We start from the raw sequence: 15,340 nt of genomic DNA on the forward strand, positions 1-15,340 counted from the left end.
ACAGATCACCATCTCTCCACACCCCTCAGCACTCAGATCTCCATCTCTCCACACCCCTCAGCACTCAGATCTCCATCTCTCCACACCCCTCAGCACTCAGATCGCCATATCTCCCCCTCCAGCACACAGATCGCCATCTCTCCCCCTCCAGCACACAGATCACCATCTCATCCCCCCAGCACATAGATCACCATCTCTCCACACCCCCAGCACACAGATTGCCATCTCCCCACACCCCCCCCAGCACACGGATCGCCATCTCTCCACACCCCCAGCACACAGATCACCATCTCTCCACCCCCCTCAGCACTCAGATCGCCATCTCTCCCCCTCCAGCACACAGATTGCCATCTCTCTCCACCCCCACAGTACACAGATCGCCATCTCCCCCCCCAGCACACAGATTGCCATCTCTTTCCCCAACGTGTGAGTAGCAGTGCATGGTGCTGCTGCGTGCATGGGCCTGCTGAATGTATAGCAAGTTATCATACCTCCCAACTTTTAAAAATGTAAAGAAGGACAATATATGCGGCGACGCATATCACGGCAGTTTTTTATACTAGGCCCCGGCTCTAACTTCGCCCAAAGCATAATTACTGACTCCATCAGTACTGCAGCAGATGGGGATCGGTTAGGTGAGTATTATTAGTTGCTTTATTTTTTTTCAGCATGTGGAGCCCCTGGGACAAATTTTTTTCTTGCACTTCAATATCCCTTTAAATATCAGCACATAAATCTTCAGATTATAGATAATTTAAGGTACAAATGAATGAAGTTCTGGTCTAATATACAGGAAGAAACCATAACCATACAGACACTTTAGTAAGGAGCAGTGTAGTACATTTATTAATGCACAGCAGGTCAGAAAGAGGGACACGTGGGAGGCAGGAGTTATGTCCCCCCTTCCTCACAGATTTACACCCCGACCTGCGCCCTCATTTCTGAGCTCCATATGCCGCCCCTCACCTGCCCCCCATGAAGCGGTGTGCTGTGTGCTCCAGGACTGCACCTCCTCCCTCACACAAGCCCCTCCTACCTTCCCAAGCTCCCGCAGTCCGTGTTGCCAACACTTCCCACATTTGGTCATGTGACCATGAAGGAGCATGTGACCACTGACGTGACAAACCTCCGTCTAACAACTCCATTCTAGCATCTACCCTGCCCCGGTAACGGGGCCGGTTATTTCCTCCAGTTTACGAGCATGTCAGTGAGGACGGAGCCGGGCAGACACGGTAACTTGTACCCCTAATAGAGAATCCGGGGTGTAAAGGAGGGTGACATATGGCTGGAAGAGGGGCACCTCACTTTATCTTTTTGCACTCCACTATTTGTCACGTTGGCATACATGTCACCGCCTGCCCCGACTACTGTCACCGCCTGCCCCCACTACTGTCACCTCCTGCCTCCACTACTGTCACCGCCTGTCCCCACTACTGTCACCTCCTGCCTCCACTACTGTCACCGCCTGCCCCCACTACTGTCACCGCCTGTCCCCACTACTGTCACCGCCTGCCTCCACTACTGTCACCGCCTGCCCCCACTACTGTCACCGCCTGCCCCCACTACTGTCACCAGCCTGTCCCCACTACTGTCACGCCTGCCTCCACTACTGTCACACTGCCCACACTATGTCACCGCCTGCCTCCACTACTGTCACCGCCTGCCCCCACTACTGTCACCGCCTGTCCCCACTACTGTCACCGCCTGCCTCCACTACTGTCACCATGCCCCCACTACTGTCACCGCCTGCCCCCACTACTATCACCGCCCTGCCCCACTACTATCACCGCCTGCCCCCCCCTACTTCACCGCCTGCCCCCACTACTGTCACCGCCTGCCCCACTACTGTCACTCCTGCCCCCGACTATTGTCACCTCCATGCCCCCACTACTGTCACCGTCCTGCCTCCACTACTGTCACCGCCTGTCCCCACTACTGTCACCTCCTGCCCCCACTACTGTCACCGCCTGCCCCACTACTGTCACCGCCTGCCTCCACTACTGTCACCGCCTGCCCCGACTACTGTCACCGCCTGTCCCCACTACTGTCACCGCCTGCCTCCACTACTGTCACCGCCTGCCCCCACTACTGTCACCGCCTGCCCCCACTACTGTCACCGCCATGCCCCACTACTGTCACCGCTGCCCCCACTACTGTCACCGCCTGCCCCCACTACTATCACCGCCTGCCCCCACTACTGATCACCGCCTGCCCCACTACTGTCACCGCCTGCCCCCACTACTGTCACCGCCTGCACCCACTACTGCACCGCCTGCCCCACTACTGTCACCTCCTGCCCCACTACTGTCACAGCCGCCTGCCCCCCTACTGTCACCTCCTGCCCCCACTACTGTCACCGCCTGCCCCCACTACTGTACCGCCTGCCCCCACTACTGTCACCGCCTGCCCCCACTACTGTCACCGCCTGCCCCGACTTCCTGTCACCTCCTGCCCCCACTACTGGCACCTCCTGCCTCCACTACTGTCACCGCCTGCCCCCACTACTGTCACCGCCTGCCCCCACTACTATCACCGCCTGCCCCCACTACTATCACCGCCTGCCCCCACTACTGTCACCGCCTGCCCCCACTACTGTCACCGCCTGCCCCCACTACTGTCACCGCCTGCCCCCACTACTGTCACCGCCTGCCCCCACTACTGTCACCGCCTGCCCCCACTACTGTCACCGCCTGCCCCCACTACTATCACCGCCTGCCCCCACTACTGTCACCATGCCCCCACTACGGTCACCGCCTGCCCCCACTACTATCACCGCCTGCCCCCACTACTGTCACCGTGTCTCCACTACTGTCACCGCCTGCCCCCACTACTGTCACCGTGTCTCCACTACTGTCACCATGCCCCCACTACGGTCACCGCCTGCCCCCACTACTGTCACCGTGTCTCCACTACTGTCACCGCCTGCCCCCACTACTGTCACCGTGTCTCCACTACTGTCACCATGCCCCCACTACGGTCACCGCCTGCCCCCACTACGGTCACCGTGTCCCCACTACTGTCACCGTGTCCCCACTACTGTCACCGTGTCCCCACTACTGTCACCGTGTCCCCACTACTGTCACCGTGTCCCCACTACTGTCACCGCCTGCCCCCACTACTGTCACCGCCTGCCCCCACTACTGTCACCGCCTGCCCCCACTACTGTCACCGCCTGCCCCCACTACTATCACCGCCTGCCCCCACTACTGTCACCATGCCCCCACTACGGTCACCGCCTGCCCCCACTACTATCACCGCCTGACCCCACTACTGTCACCGTGTCTCCACTACTGTCACCGCCTGCCCCCACTACTGTCACCGTGTCTCCACTACTGTCACCGTGTCTCCACTACTGTCACCATGCCCCCACTACGGTCACCGCCTGCCCCCACTACGGTCACCGTGTCCCCACTACTGTCACCGTGTCCCCACTACTGTCACCGTGTCCCCACTACTGTCACCGTGTCCCCACTACTGTCACCGCCTGCCCCCACTACTGTCACCGCCTGCCCCCACTACTGTCACCGCCTGCCCCCACTACTGTCACCGCCTGCCCCCACTACAGTCACCGCCTGCCCCCACTACAGTCACCGCCTGCCCCCACTACAGTCACCGCCTGCCCCCACTACAGTCACCGCCTGCCCCCACTACAGTCACCGCCTGCCCCCACTACAGTCACCGCCTGCCCCCACTACAGTCACCGCCTGCCCCCACTACAGTCACCGCCTGCCCCCACTACAGTCACCGCCTGCCCCCACTACAGTCACCGCCTGCCCCCACTACAGTCACCGCCTGCCCCCACTACAGTCACCGCCTGCCCCCACTACAGTCACCGCCTGCCCCCACTACAGTCACCGCCTGCCCCCACTACAGTCACCGCCTGCCCCCACTACAGTCACCGCCTGCCCCCACTACAGTCACCGCCTGCCCCCACTACAGTCACCGCCTGCCCCCACTACAGTCACAGTGCCGCCCACTACTGTCACCCTTTTATACATGTCACCCCCACTATCACCCTGTTGTACATTACATATCACCCCTTGACCCCACTACTGTCACCCCCTGCTCCTCACTATATGTTACATGTAACCCTCCTATACATTACATGTCACCCCTGCTCCTCACTATATGTTACATGTAACCCTCCTATACATTACATGTCACCCCCTGCTCCTCACTATATGTTACATGTAACCCTCCTATACATTACATGTCACCCCTGCTCCTCACTATATGTTACATGTAACCCTACTATACATTACATGTCACCCCCTGCTCCTCACTATATGTTACATGTAACCCTCCTGTACATTACATGTCACCCCTGCTCCTCACTATATGTTACATGTAACCCTCCTGTACATTACATGTCACCCCCTGCTTCTCACTATATGTTACATGTAACCCTACTATACATTACATGTCACCCCCTGCTCCTCACTATGTTACATGTAACCCTCCTGTACATTACATGTCACATCCTGCTTCTCACTATATGTTACATGTAACCCTCCTATACATTACATGTCACCCCTGCTCCTCACTATATGTTACATGTAACCCTCCTAGACATTAGATGTCACCCCTGCTTCTCACTATATGTTACATGTAACCCTCCTATACATTACATGTCACCCCCTGCTTCTCACTATATGTTACATGTAACCCTCCTATACATTACATGTCACCCCCTGCTCCCCACTATATGTTACATGTAACCCTCCTATACATTACATGTCACCCCTGCTTCTCACTATATGTTACATGTAACGCTCCTATACATTACATGTCACCCCCTGCTTCTCACTATATGTTACATGTAACGCTCCTATACATTACATGTCACCCCTGCTCCTCACTATATGTTACATGTAACGCTCCTATACATTACATGTCACATCCTGCTTCTCACTATATGTTACATGTAACCCTCCTATACATTACATGTCACCCCCTGCTCCTCACTATATGTTACATGTAACCCTCCTATACATTACATGTCACCCCCTGCTCCTCACTATGTTACATGTAACCCTCCTGTACATTACATGTCACATCCTGCTTCTCACTATGTTACATGTAACCCTCCTATACATTACATGTCACCCCCTGCTCCTCACTATATGTTACATGTAACCCTCCTATACATTACATGTCACCCCCTGCTTCTCACTATATGTTACATGTAACCCTCCTATACATTACATGTCACATCCTGCTCCTCACTATAAGTTAAATGTAACGCTCCTATACATTACATGTCACCCCTGCTCCTCACTATATGTTACATGTAACCCTCCTAGACATTACATGTCACCCCTGCTCCTCACTATATGTTACATGTAACCCTCCTAGACATTACATGTCACCCCTGCTTCTCACTATATGTTATATGTAACCCTCCTATACATTACATGTCACCCCTGCTCCTCACTATGTTACATGTAACCCTCCTATACATTACATGTCACCCCCTGCTTCTCACTATATGTTATATGTAACCCTCCTATACATTACATGTCACCCCTGCTTCTCACTATATGTTACATGTAATGTATAGGAGGGTTACATGTAACATATAGTGAGAAGCAGGGGTGACATGTAATGTATAGGAGGGTTACATATAACATATAGTGAGAAGCAGGGGTGACATGTAATGTCTAGGAGGGTTACATGTAACATATAGTGAGGAGCAGGGGTGACATGTAATGTATAGGAGCGTTACATGTAACTTATAGTGAGGAGCAGGATGTGACATGTAATGTATAGGAGCGTTACATGTAACATATAGTGAGAAGCAGGGGGTGACATGTAATGTATAGGAGGGTTACATGTAACATATAGTGAGGAGCAGGGGTGACATGTAATGTATAGGAGGGTTACATATAACATATAGTGAGAAGCAGGGGTGACATGTAATGTCTAGGAGGGTTACATGTAACATATAGTGAGGAGCAGGGGTGACATGTAATGTATAGGAGCGTTACATGTAACTTATAGTGAGGAGCAGGATGTGACATGTAATGTATAGGAGCGTTACATGTAACATATAGTGAGAAGCAGGGGGTGACATGTAATGTATAGGAGGGTTACATGTAACATATAGTGAGGAGCAGGGGTGACATGTAATGTATAGGAGGGTTACATATAACATATAGTGAGAAGCAGGGGTGACATGTAATGTCTAGGAGGGTTACATGTAACATATAGTGAGGAGCAGGGGTGACATGTAATGTATAGGAGCGTTACATTTAACTTATAGTGAGGAGCAGGATGTGACATGTAATGTATAGGAGGGTTACATGTAACATATAGTGAGAAGCAGGGGTGACATGTAATGTATAGGAGGGTTACATGTAACATATAGTGAGGAGCAGGGGTGACATGTAATGTACAGGAGGGTTACATGTAACATAGTGAGAAGCAGGGGTGACATGTAATGTATAGGAGGGTTACATGTAACATATAGTGAGAAGCAGGGGGTGACATGTAATGTATAGGAGGGTTACATGTAACATATAGTGAGGAGCAGGGGGTGACATGTAATGTATAGGAGGGTTACATGTAACATATAGTGAGAAGCAGGGGTGACATGTAATGTATAGGAGCGTTACATGTAACATATAGTGAGAAGCAGGGGGTGACATGTAATGTACAGGAGGGTTACATGTAACATATAGTGAGGAGCAGGGGGTGACATGTAATGTATAGGAGGGTTACATGTACCATATAGTGAGAAGCAGGGGGTGACATGTAATGTATAGGAGGGTTACATGTAACATATAGTGAGGAGCAGGGGGTGACATGTAATGTATAGGAGGGTTACATGTAACATAGTGAGAAGCAGGATGTGACATGTAATGTATAGGAGGGTTACATGTAACATATAGTGAGAAGCAGGTGGTGACATGTAATGTATAGGAGGGTTACATGTAACATATAGTGAGAAGCAGGGGTGACATGTAATGTATAGGAGGGTTACATGTAACATATAGTGAGAAGCAGGGGGTGACATGTAATGTATAGGAGGGTTACATGTAACATATAGTGAGAAGCAGGGGGTGACATGTAATGTATAGGAGGGTTACATGTAACATATAGTGAGGAGCAGGGGGTGACATGTAATGTATAGGAGGGTTACATGTAACATATAGTGAGGAGCATGGGTGACATGTAATGTATAGGAGGGTTACATATAACATATAGTGAGAAGCAGGGGTGACATGTAATGTATAGGAGGGTTACATGTAACATATAGTGAGGAGCAGGGGGTGACATGTAATGTATAGGAGGGTTACATGTAACATATAGTGAGGAGCAGGAGTGACATGTAACCCTCCTATACATTACATGTCACTCCTGCTCCTCACTATATGTTACATGTAACCCTCCTATACATTACATGTCACCCCCTGCTTCTCACTATATGGTACATGTAACCCTCCTATACATTACATGTCACATCCTGCTTCTCACTATGTTACATGTAACCCTCCTATACATTACATGTCACCCCCTGCTCCTCACTATATGTTACATGTAACCCTCCTATACATTACATGTCACCCCCTGCTTCTCACTATATGGTACATGTAACCCTCCTATACATTACATGTCACCCCCTGCTTCTCACTATATGGTACATGCAACCCTCCTATACATTACATGTCACCCCCTGCTCCTCACTATATGTTACATGTAACCCTCCTATACGTTACATGTCACTCCTGCTCCTCACTATATGTTACATGTAACCCTCCTATACATTACATGTCACCCCCTGCTCCTCACTATGTTACATGTAACCCTCCTATACATTACATGTCACCCCTGCTTCTCACTATATGTTACATGTAACCCTCCTGTACATTACATGTCACCCCCTGCTTCTCACTATATGTTACATGTAACCCTCCTATACATTACATGTCACCCCCTGCTCCTCACTATGTTACATGTAACCCTCCTATACATTACATGTCACCCCTGCTTCTCACTATATGTTACATGTAACCCTCCTATACATTACATGTCACCCCCTGCTCCTCACTATATGTTACATGTAACCCTCCTATACATTACGTCACCCCCTGCTCCTCACTATGTTACATGTAACCCTCCTGTACATTACATGTCACATCCTGCTTCTCACTATATGTTACATGTAACCCTCCTATACATTACATGTCACCCCCTGCTCCTCACTATATGTTACATGTAACGCTCCTATACATTACATGTCACATCCTGCTCCTCACTATATGTTACATGTAACCCTCCTGTACATTACATGTCACCCCCTGCTCCTCACTATATGTTACATGTAACCCTCCTGTATATTACATGTCACCTCCTGCTTCTCACTATATGTTACATGTAACCCTCCTATACATTACATGTCACCCCCTGCTTCTCACTATATGTTACATGTAACCCTCCTATACATTACATGTCACCCCCTGCTCCTCACTATATGTTACATGTAACCCTCCTATACATTACATGTCACCCCTGCTTCTCACTATGTTACATGTAACCCTCCTATACATTACATGTCACCCCTGCTTCTCACTATGTTACATGTAACCCTCCTATACATTACATGTCACCCCCTGCTCCTCACTATATGTTACATGTAACCCTCCTATACATTACATGTCACCCCTGCTTCTCACTATGTTACATGTAACCCTCCTATACATTACATGTCACCCCTGCTTCTCACTATATGTTACATGTAACCCTCCTATACATTACATGTCACCCCCTGCTTCTCACTATATGTTACATGTAACCCTCCTATACATTACATGTCACCCCCTGCTCCTCACTATATGTTACATGTAACCCTCCTATACATTACATGTCACCCCTGCTTCTCACTATGTTACATGTAACCCTCCTATACATTACATGTCACCCCTGCTTCTCACTATATGTTACATGTAACCCTCCTATACATTACATGTCACCCCCTGCTCCTCACTATATGTTACATGTAACCCTCCTATACATTACATGTCACCCCTGCTTCTCACTATGTTACATGTAACCCTCCTATACATTACATGTCACCCCTGCTTCTCACTATATGTTACATGTAACCCTCCTATACATTAGATTTCACCCCCTGCTTCTCACTATATGTTACATGTAACCCTCCTATACATTACATGTCACCCCCTGCTTCTCACTATATGTTACATGTAACCCTCCTATACATTACATGTCACCCCTGCTTCTCACTATATGTTACATGTAACCCTCCTATACATTACATGTCACCCCTGCTTCTCACTGTTACATGTAACCCTCCTATACATTACATGTCACCTCCTGCTTCTCACTATATGTTACATGTAACCCTCCTATACATTACATGTCACCCCTGCTTCTCACTATGTTACATGTAACCCTCCTATACATTACATGTCACCCCTGCTTCTCACTATATGTTACATGTAACCCTCCTGTACATTACATGTCACCCCTGCTTCTCACTATATGTTACATGTAACCCTCCTATACATTACATGTCACCCCTGCTCCTCACTATATGTTACATGTAACCCTCCTATACATTACATGTCACCCCTGCTTCTCACTATATGTTACATGTAACCCTCCTATACATTACATGTCACCCCTGCTTCTCACTATATGTTACATGTAACCCTCCTGTACATTACATGTCACCTCCTGCTTCTCACTATATGTTACATGTAACCCTCCTATACATTACATGTCACCCCTGCTTCTCACTATGTTACATGTAACCCTCCTGTACATTACATGTCACCCCTGCTCCTCACTATATGTTACATGTAACCCTCCTATACATTACATGTCACCCCTGCTTCTCACTATATGTTACATGTAACCCTCCTATACATTACATGTCACCCCCTGCTCCTCACTATATGTTACATGTAACCCTCCTATACATTACATGTCACCACTGACTGCGTGTGTAATGCTGGGAGTGCATTTCTCACTCGTCACATTGTGTTCCAGGCAGTGAATTCCGCAGGCGTAGGAAGCTGTATGACATCCAGAAGGCTCTGAGTAAGGACCCCCCAGATGTAGCAACGCTCCGGCGGATGGCAATCAGCGAGGGTGGACTTCTTACGGACGAGATCCGATGCCAAGTTTGGCCAAGACTTCTGAATGTCAGCACTGAGGAGCTGCCTCCACCCCCAGGTGTGACAGCAGCACTGTGAACAGCACCAGGGGCACTAGAGATGGGTTCACCACTGACTGTCTATCTGCTCTCTACAGGTCCTGAGCTGCGGGTGAACAATAAGGACTATGAGCAGGTTCTGCTGGATGTCCGGCGCTCACTGAGGCGCTTCCCTCCTGGTGAGATGTCAGTGGGGTTGTTGCTATGGGCTTGTAATTCATCTACTGGTAAACCATAACTCCCATTATGCTTTAACAATGGATCACTATGCCAGGAGAATTCCAGTCTTCCTTACTAATATAATCTAGCACTCAGCTGGTGGTCTGGGGAATTGCTATATGTGTGATGGCTCAGCCAGAAAACATCCTACTTCAAATTATTATAATTTTTTTTAAGTATACCTGAGTTTTCTAAAGTTTGCATAATAGCTGTGCTTCATTGTACAACCATAACTGTGAGGGAGCAGTTAGTTTTTGTGCTTCTCTAATGTCTTCCTCAGCCATATTAATTTGTTTCAGCTGCACAGTTAGATGCATTTCTCTCACAAGCAAGTGGCGTCTCCCTTCGGTTAAATCTGCCAGTGACCTCACTTTTTATTATGTTTGTTTTCTTCTAGGGAGCTCATAAAGTTGATAATGATGGAGAGATCACATACAGAAAAAACAGGAATTCAGAAGTAGTGTAAAAACCGTTCTTTTATCAGGCTCCAGATCTTAGCCCCCCCCCCCCCCCCCCATTTTAGTGCAATGGAAGCAAGACCCCTAGTGGCCATGGCTCTACAGCTTTTTTTCAGGTGGATGCAGGCAGATTTTTTTTAAATTACGTGATTTAGGAATTTGCACCATTCTCAATTAAATTGTGTGAAATTATAATGACAATAAAGGGATATGAGGGCCCCCGTAACCCAGCGAGTTATACTGAAGGCTGGCATTCTCCGGTATGCATGCTAATGGATGGGCGTGCTGAGAGGAGGCAGTGACTTTGCTTTTGGGAGTTAGGTTGAGGTTTAGGTTATGTTTCTCTGTCTTTTCTTAAACATGGGGGTGCTCCGTCTGGTTTGCCTCACAGGTATGCCCTTAAAGGAGCGGGAAGATTTGCAGGAGCAGCTGATTGACATCATCCTACAGGTGTTGGCACGAAACTCGCAGTTGCACTATTACCAGGGATATCATGATATTGTAGTCACTTTCCTGCTGGTGGTGGGAGGGCCGTTAGCCACACTCCTGGTGGATAAGCTGTCCACACATCACCTAAGGTGGGTCTGTGTGAGCCCCTTGCACCTCGGCGGCTGGCACCTTTACACACTCTATGTCAAGGATCCCATTATACACATCTTCTAATATACTTACCTTTCTGATTACACTCTAACCGTCGACCCAACGTTCTTTATGATGCCACATGACCATGGTAACCATTGGCTACTGCTGTCTCCTCCTTCTGTTTGGAGCTTTGGGCCCATTAACACGACCTGTATCTTTTGGTCCGCATCTGATCCACATTTTTTGCTGACAGCACACGGTGTGCGATCCGTATCCATATGGCTGCTCCGCAGTCCCACAAGAAATATAGAACATGTCCTATTCTTGACCGTTGTGCGGACAAGAATAGGCATTGTTACAATGGGTCCGGATGCAACACAGACGTCATCTGCATTTTTTATTTTTATTATACATCTGTTTGTGTGAATGCACCCTTATGAAGAAGAGGGTTTATTTGTGGCCTGTAACCATGAAGATTCATAGGTCTGAAGGATGCTGTAGAACTTTTTTAGTCAAGATTATATGCAATCCTCACATATATCCCCTCGAGGAAGCTACAGGTCCAAGAGTGGTGTCTAATCTATGGCTCACTCCAACCCCCAGAACGCTCTGGCTGCCGCAGGCTGGAGCTTCACCCCTATCCCCTCCTATTTCTGGTGCTCAGCTCTGTCCTTTTTCTTTACAGGGACTTCATGGACCCCAGCATGGATAACACTAAACACATCCTCAACTACCTGATGCCTATTATAGAGCTGGTAAACCCGGAACTATACGACTTCATGGTTCGGTGGGTAAATGCTGCTCTGTGAGCTTCTGCAGGGCACTAACATAGAGTAATGGGTGACTTCATGTGTGCTCCACAGGGCAGAGGTTGGTACCATATTCGCCTTGAGTTGGCTCATCACATGGTTTGGACACGTCCTATCAGACTTCAGACACGTGGTGAGGTTGTATGACTTCTTCCTGGCATGTCACCCGCTAATGCCCATCTACTTTGCCGCCGTGGTAAGAGTATGTGCCATGACACATAAAGATCTACCATACTCTGCTGATTCTGTAATGACTGGCCTTTTCTACCCCCCCCCCCCCCCCCCCCCCTTGTAGATTGTTTTGCACAGAGAGGCAGAGGTGATGGATTGTGAGTGTGATATGGCATCCGTGCACCACCTGCTATCGAAGATCCCGCAAGATTTGCCCTATGAGACTCTAATCAGCAAAGCTGGAGACCTCTTTGTCCAGTTCCCCCCATCAGAACTTTCCAGGGAAGCAGCGCAGCAGCATCAGGCAGAGAGGTGAGCACAAGCGGCCAGCTGGGAACCACAGCATTGCTGTCCAGTGAAGGAGGGGTCCCCAATGGCACGATTTGGCTGCTTTCACACAGGCAGTCTTTCTGTCTGGATTTGGTCTGTTTTATACAATGGACAGCATCCAGAGTCACCACTGACCCATACATTTCAAACGGTACAAGCACCTGAGTGTCGTTTTTCACAAACCCTTTGTTTGTTCAGAAAAAAATCGCTGCATGTTCTACCTTCATCCATTTTTCATGCTGAACTGGTCCATTCAAGTCAGTGGAAAAAAACTGACTGCACACTGACGACATCTGTGTCGGTCCATTTTTTTTTTTTTTTTACTGATGGGTGCTAGATCTCCTAGCTGTTGTGTTCTTCATTTTTTTCATGCGCTCCAAAAATGGATGGAAAAAAAAATGAAACACTGACCACATTTACAGACGAAACTGATTCAGCAAACCCATAAATTTTCCACTCATTTTCACAGACTCTGACACGTTCCGCATCGCTTGCGTGCAAGAGGCCTAAAAACACCAACCCTTTCACACAAGCTAAATGGAACATGTCAGAGTTTGGGTACTTTCACACTAGCAAACCGTATGCAAACGGAAATCTCTTTTTTTCAGGATCCGGTGAAATACTGGATCTGTCTCATCCGGTATTTACATTTTTAAAAAGATCAAAAGCGAAACCAGCTCCTCCTATATTCCGGCGCATGTGCAAACCGGAAAGCCAGATCCGGCGGGCGACGCGGCAATTTCCAGAACACTTGGTACATTAATACATCTCTATGGAAATTGATGCCGGATCCGGCAAGTGCGGTATTGTTCCTGGATTTTGGCCGGAAAAAATACAGCAGCAAGCTGTGGTATTTCGTCCGGTCAAATACCGTACAAGGGACGGAACTGAAGACCTCCTGATGCATACTGAACAGATTGCTTTCCATTCAGAATGCATTAGGACATAACTGATGCGTTTTTTTCCGGTATTGAGACCCTTTACTGTATTTCAATACCGGAAAAGAATAACGCTAGTGTTAAAGTACCCTTAGTTCAAGTGATGATTTTACAAGCAAGTTGAATCAGTTTTGTCTCAGTGTCTTGATTGTTACCGGCCAAATTGCTTTCATTTGTCATCATATTTTCATGTGCGTGAATAAAAAAACGGACAGCATCTCATAGCAACCATCAGTAAAAAAAAAAAAAAAAAAAAAAATGGACCTCATACAGATACAAATTTTTCTTTCACTGACCCACTGACTTAAATGGACTAGTCCTACATGAAATACAGATAAGGACTGAACATGCTGCGATTTTCCATTCTTCTCTATTCCATTCAAAGCTGATAGCAGCTCTGGATGTGAATGGAGAAGATATGAAATAACAAGTATTTCTGTTAATAAAAATTTATGTTTTGATTTATTATTATTTTTTATTTATTTATTTTTTTGCTTGATCCAGGACCGCAGTGTCAACCTTTAAGGACTTTGAATTGGCGTCCACCCAGCAGCGGCCGGATATGGTCCTCCGGCGGCGCTTCAGAGAATCCATCCATCCTGAGCACAGGAACAAGGCAGTCCTCACCAAACCCCGTACTAACAGACTGGTGAAGCTGGCGGTCATGGGACTGACAGTGGCTCTTGGTGCTGCAGCACTTGCTGTTATGAAAAGTGCCTTGGAGTGGGCCCCTAAATTTGAACTGCAGATATTCCCATAGCTACCTGCATTGATGGGTGAGACTGTGGACACAGGATCCATTGATCATCTCATAGGGTGGAGAACACACACCGCACACCTGTGCCTTTGTCCGATCCAGCACCCCACAGTCCACATCCCTTTACTTGACCACTTCACACTTGGACCTGGACGCGCTCCGTTAACTGTTTACTTGTGTATATGCCTCAGAGTACACCATGCAGGCAAAATGATGAGCACCTCTGCGTGGGATACAGCTAATTAACCTGTGTATATCTGTACATAATCGTGATTCACTTTATGATAAATATTTAACACTGAGGTATCCTCATTATATTCTATTCTGTATGTTTCTGGGAAAGCTGGGTGACAACCAACATGGCTGCCATAACGGCTCCCACTATGTTTTGAAAAGTTAAGTTCTTAATCTGCCCTGTTGTGCAGGACCGGCGTTGTATCACTGTATGGGTATGACCACATGGCGCGGTCATGCTGAAGCGGCTGACCATATGCGGTTATTGCATGTTTATTATGCTTTTAGGGTGCGTTTTTTTTGCGGTTTGGAAAGTGACAGGTAAGTGAGATATTGGGGTTTCTCCCACTGCATGACGGCATCACGACCTCGCTATGTGGTCGTACCCTACAAGTTGGCCGACTTTGTGAGGTGGCGACATCTGCTGCACAATTCTCTCTCCTGTCCTGATAGTTTGTTACAATGTGCCAGGGTAGGTAAAAAGAACAGTCTGCAGTCCTGTTTGGCTCACAAAGGATTGTCTAGACCAGGGATCAGCAACGTTCGGCTCTCTAGCTGTGGTGACACTACGGCTCCCAGCTTGCACACTTGCTTGGCTGTTCGTGGAACTCCCATATAAGTGAATGGAGCATGCTGGGAGTTGTAGTTTCACCACAGCTTTG

The 15,340-nt window shown here is 48.1% G+C and overlaps 1 protein-coding gene across 1 annotated transcript; it reads left to right on the top strand.

The window, feature by feature from the left end:
• The first annotated feature begins 1,094 nt into the window (after positions 1–1,094).
• On the top strand, positions 1,095–14,747 carry TBC1D20 (TBC1 domain family member 20). The gene is made up of 8 exons (XM_044297760.1): positions 1,095–1,232; positions 10,015–10,200; positions 10,279–10,359; positions 11,249–11,435; positions 12,125–12,226; positions 12,303–12,444; positions 12,544–12,731; positions 14,192–14,747. The coding sequence occupies exons 1-8, from the start codon at positions 1,202–1,204 to the stop codon at positions 14,445–14,447; spliced, it is 1,173 nt and encodes a 390-aa protein (XP_044153695.1). The 5' UTR covers positions 1,095–1,201; the 3' UTR covers positions 14,448–14,747.
• Positions 14,748–15,340: the final 593 nt, after the last annotated feature.

Source organism: Bufo gargarizans, chromosome 6 (genome assembly GCF_014858855.1).
Source record: "Bufo gargarizans isolate SCDJY-AF-19 chromosome 6, ASM1485885v1, whole genome shotgun sequence".
Classification (NCBI taxonomy): Eukaryota; Metazoa; Chordata; class Amphibia; order Anura; family Bufonidae; genus Bufo; species Bufo gargarizans.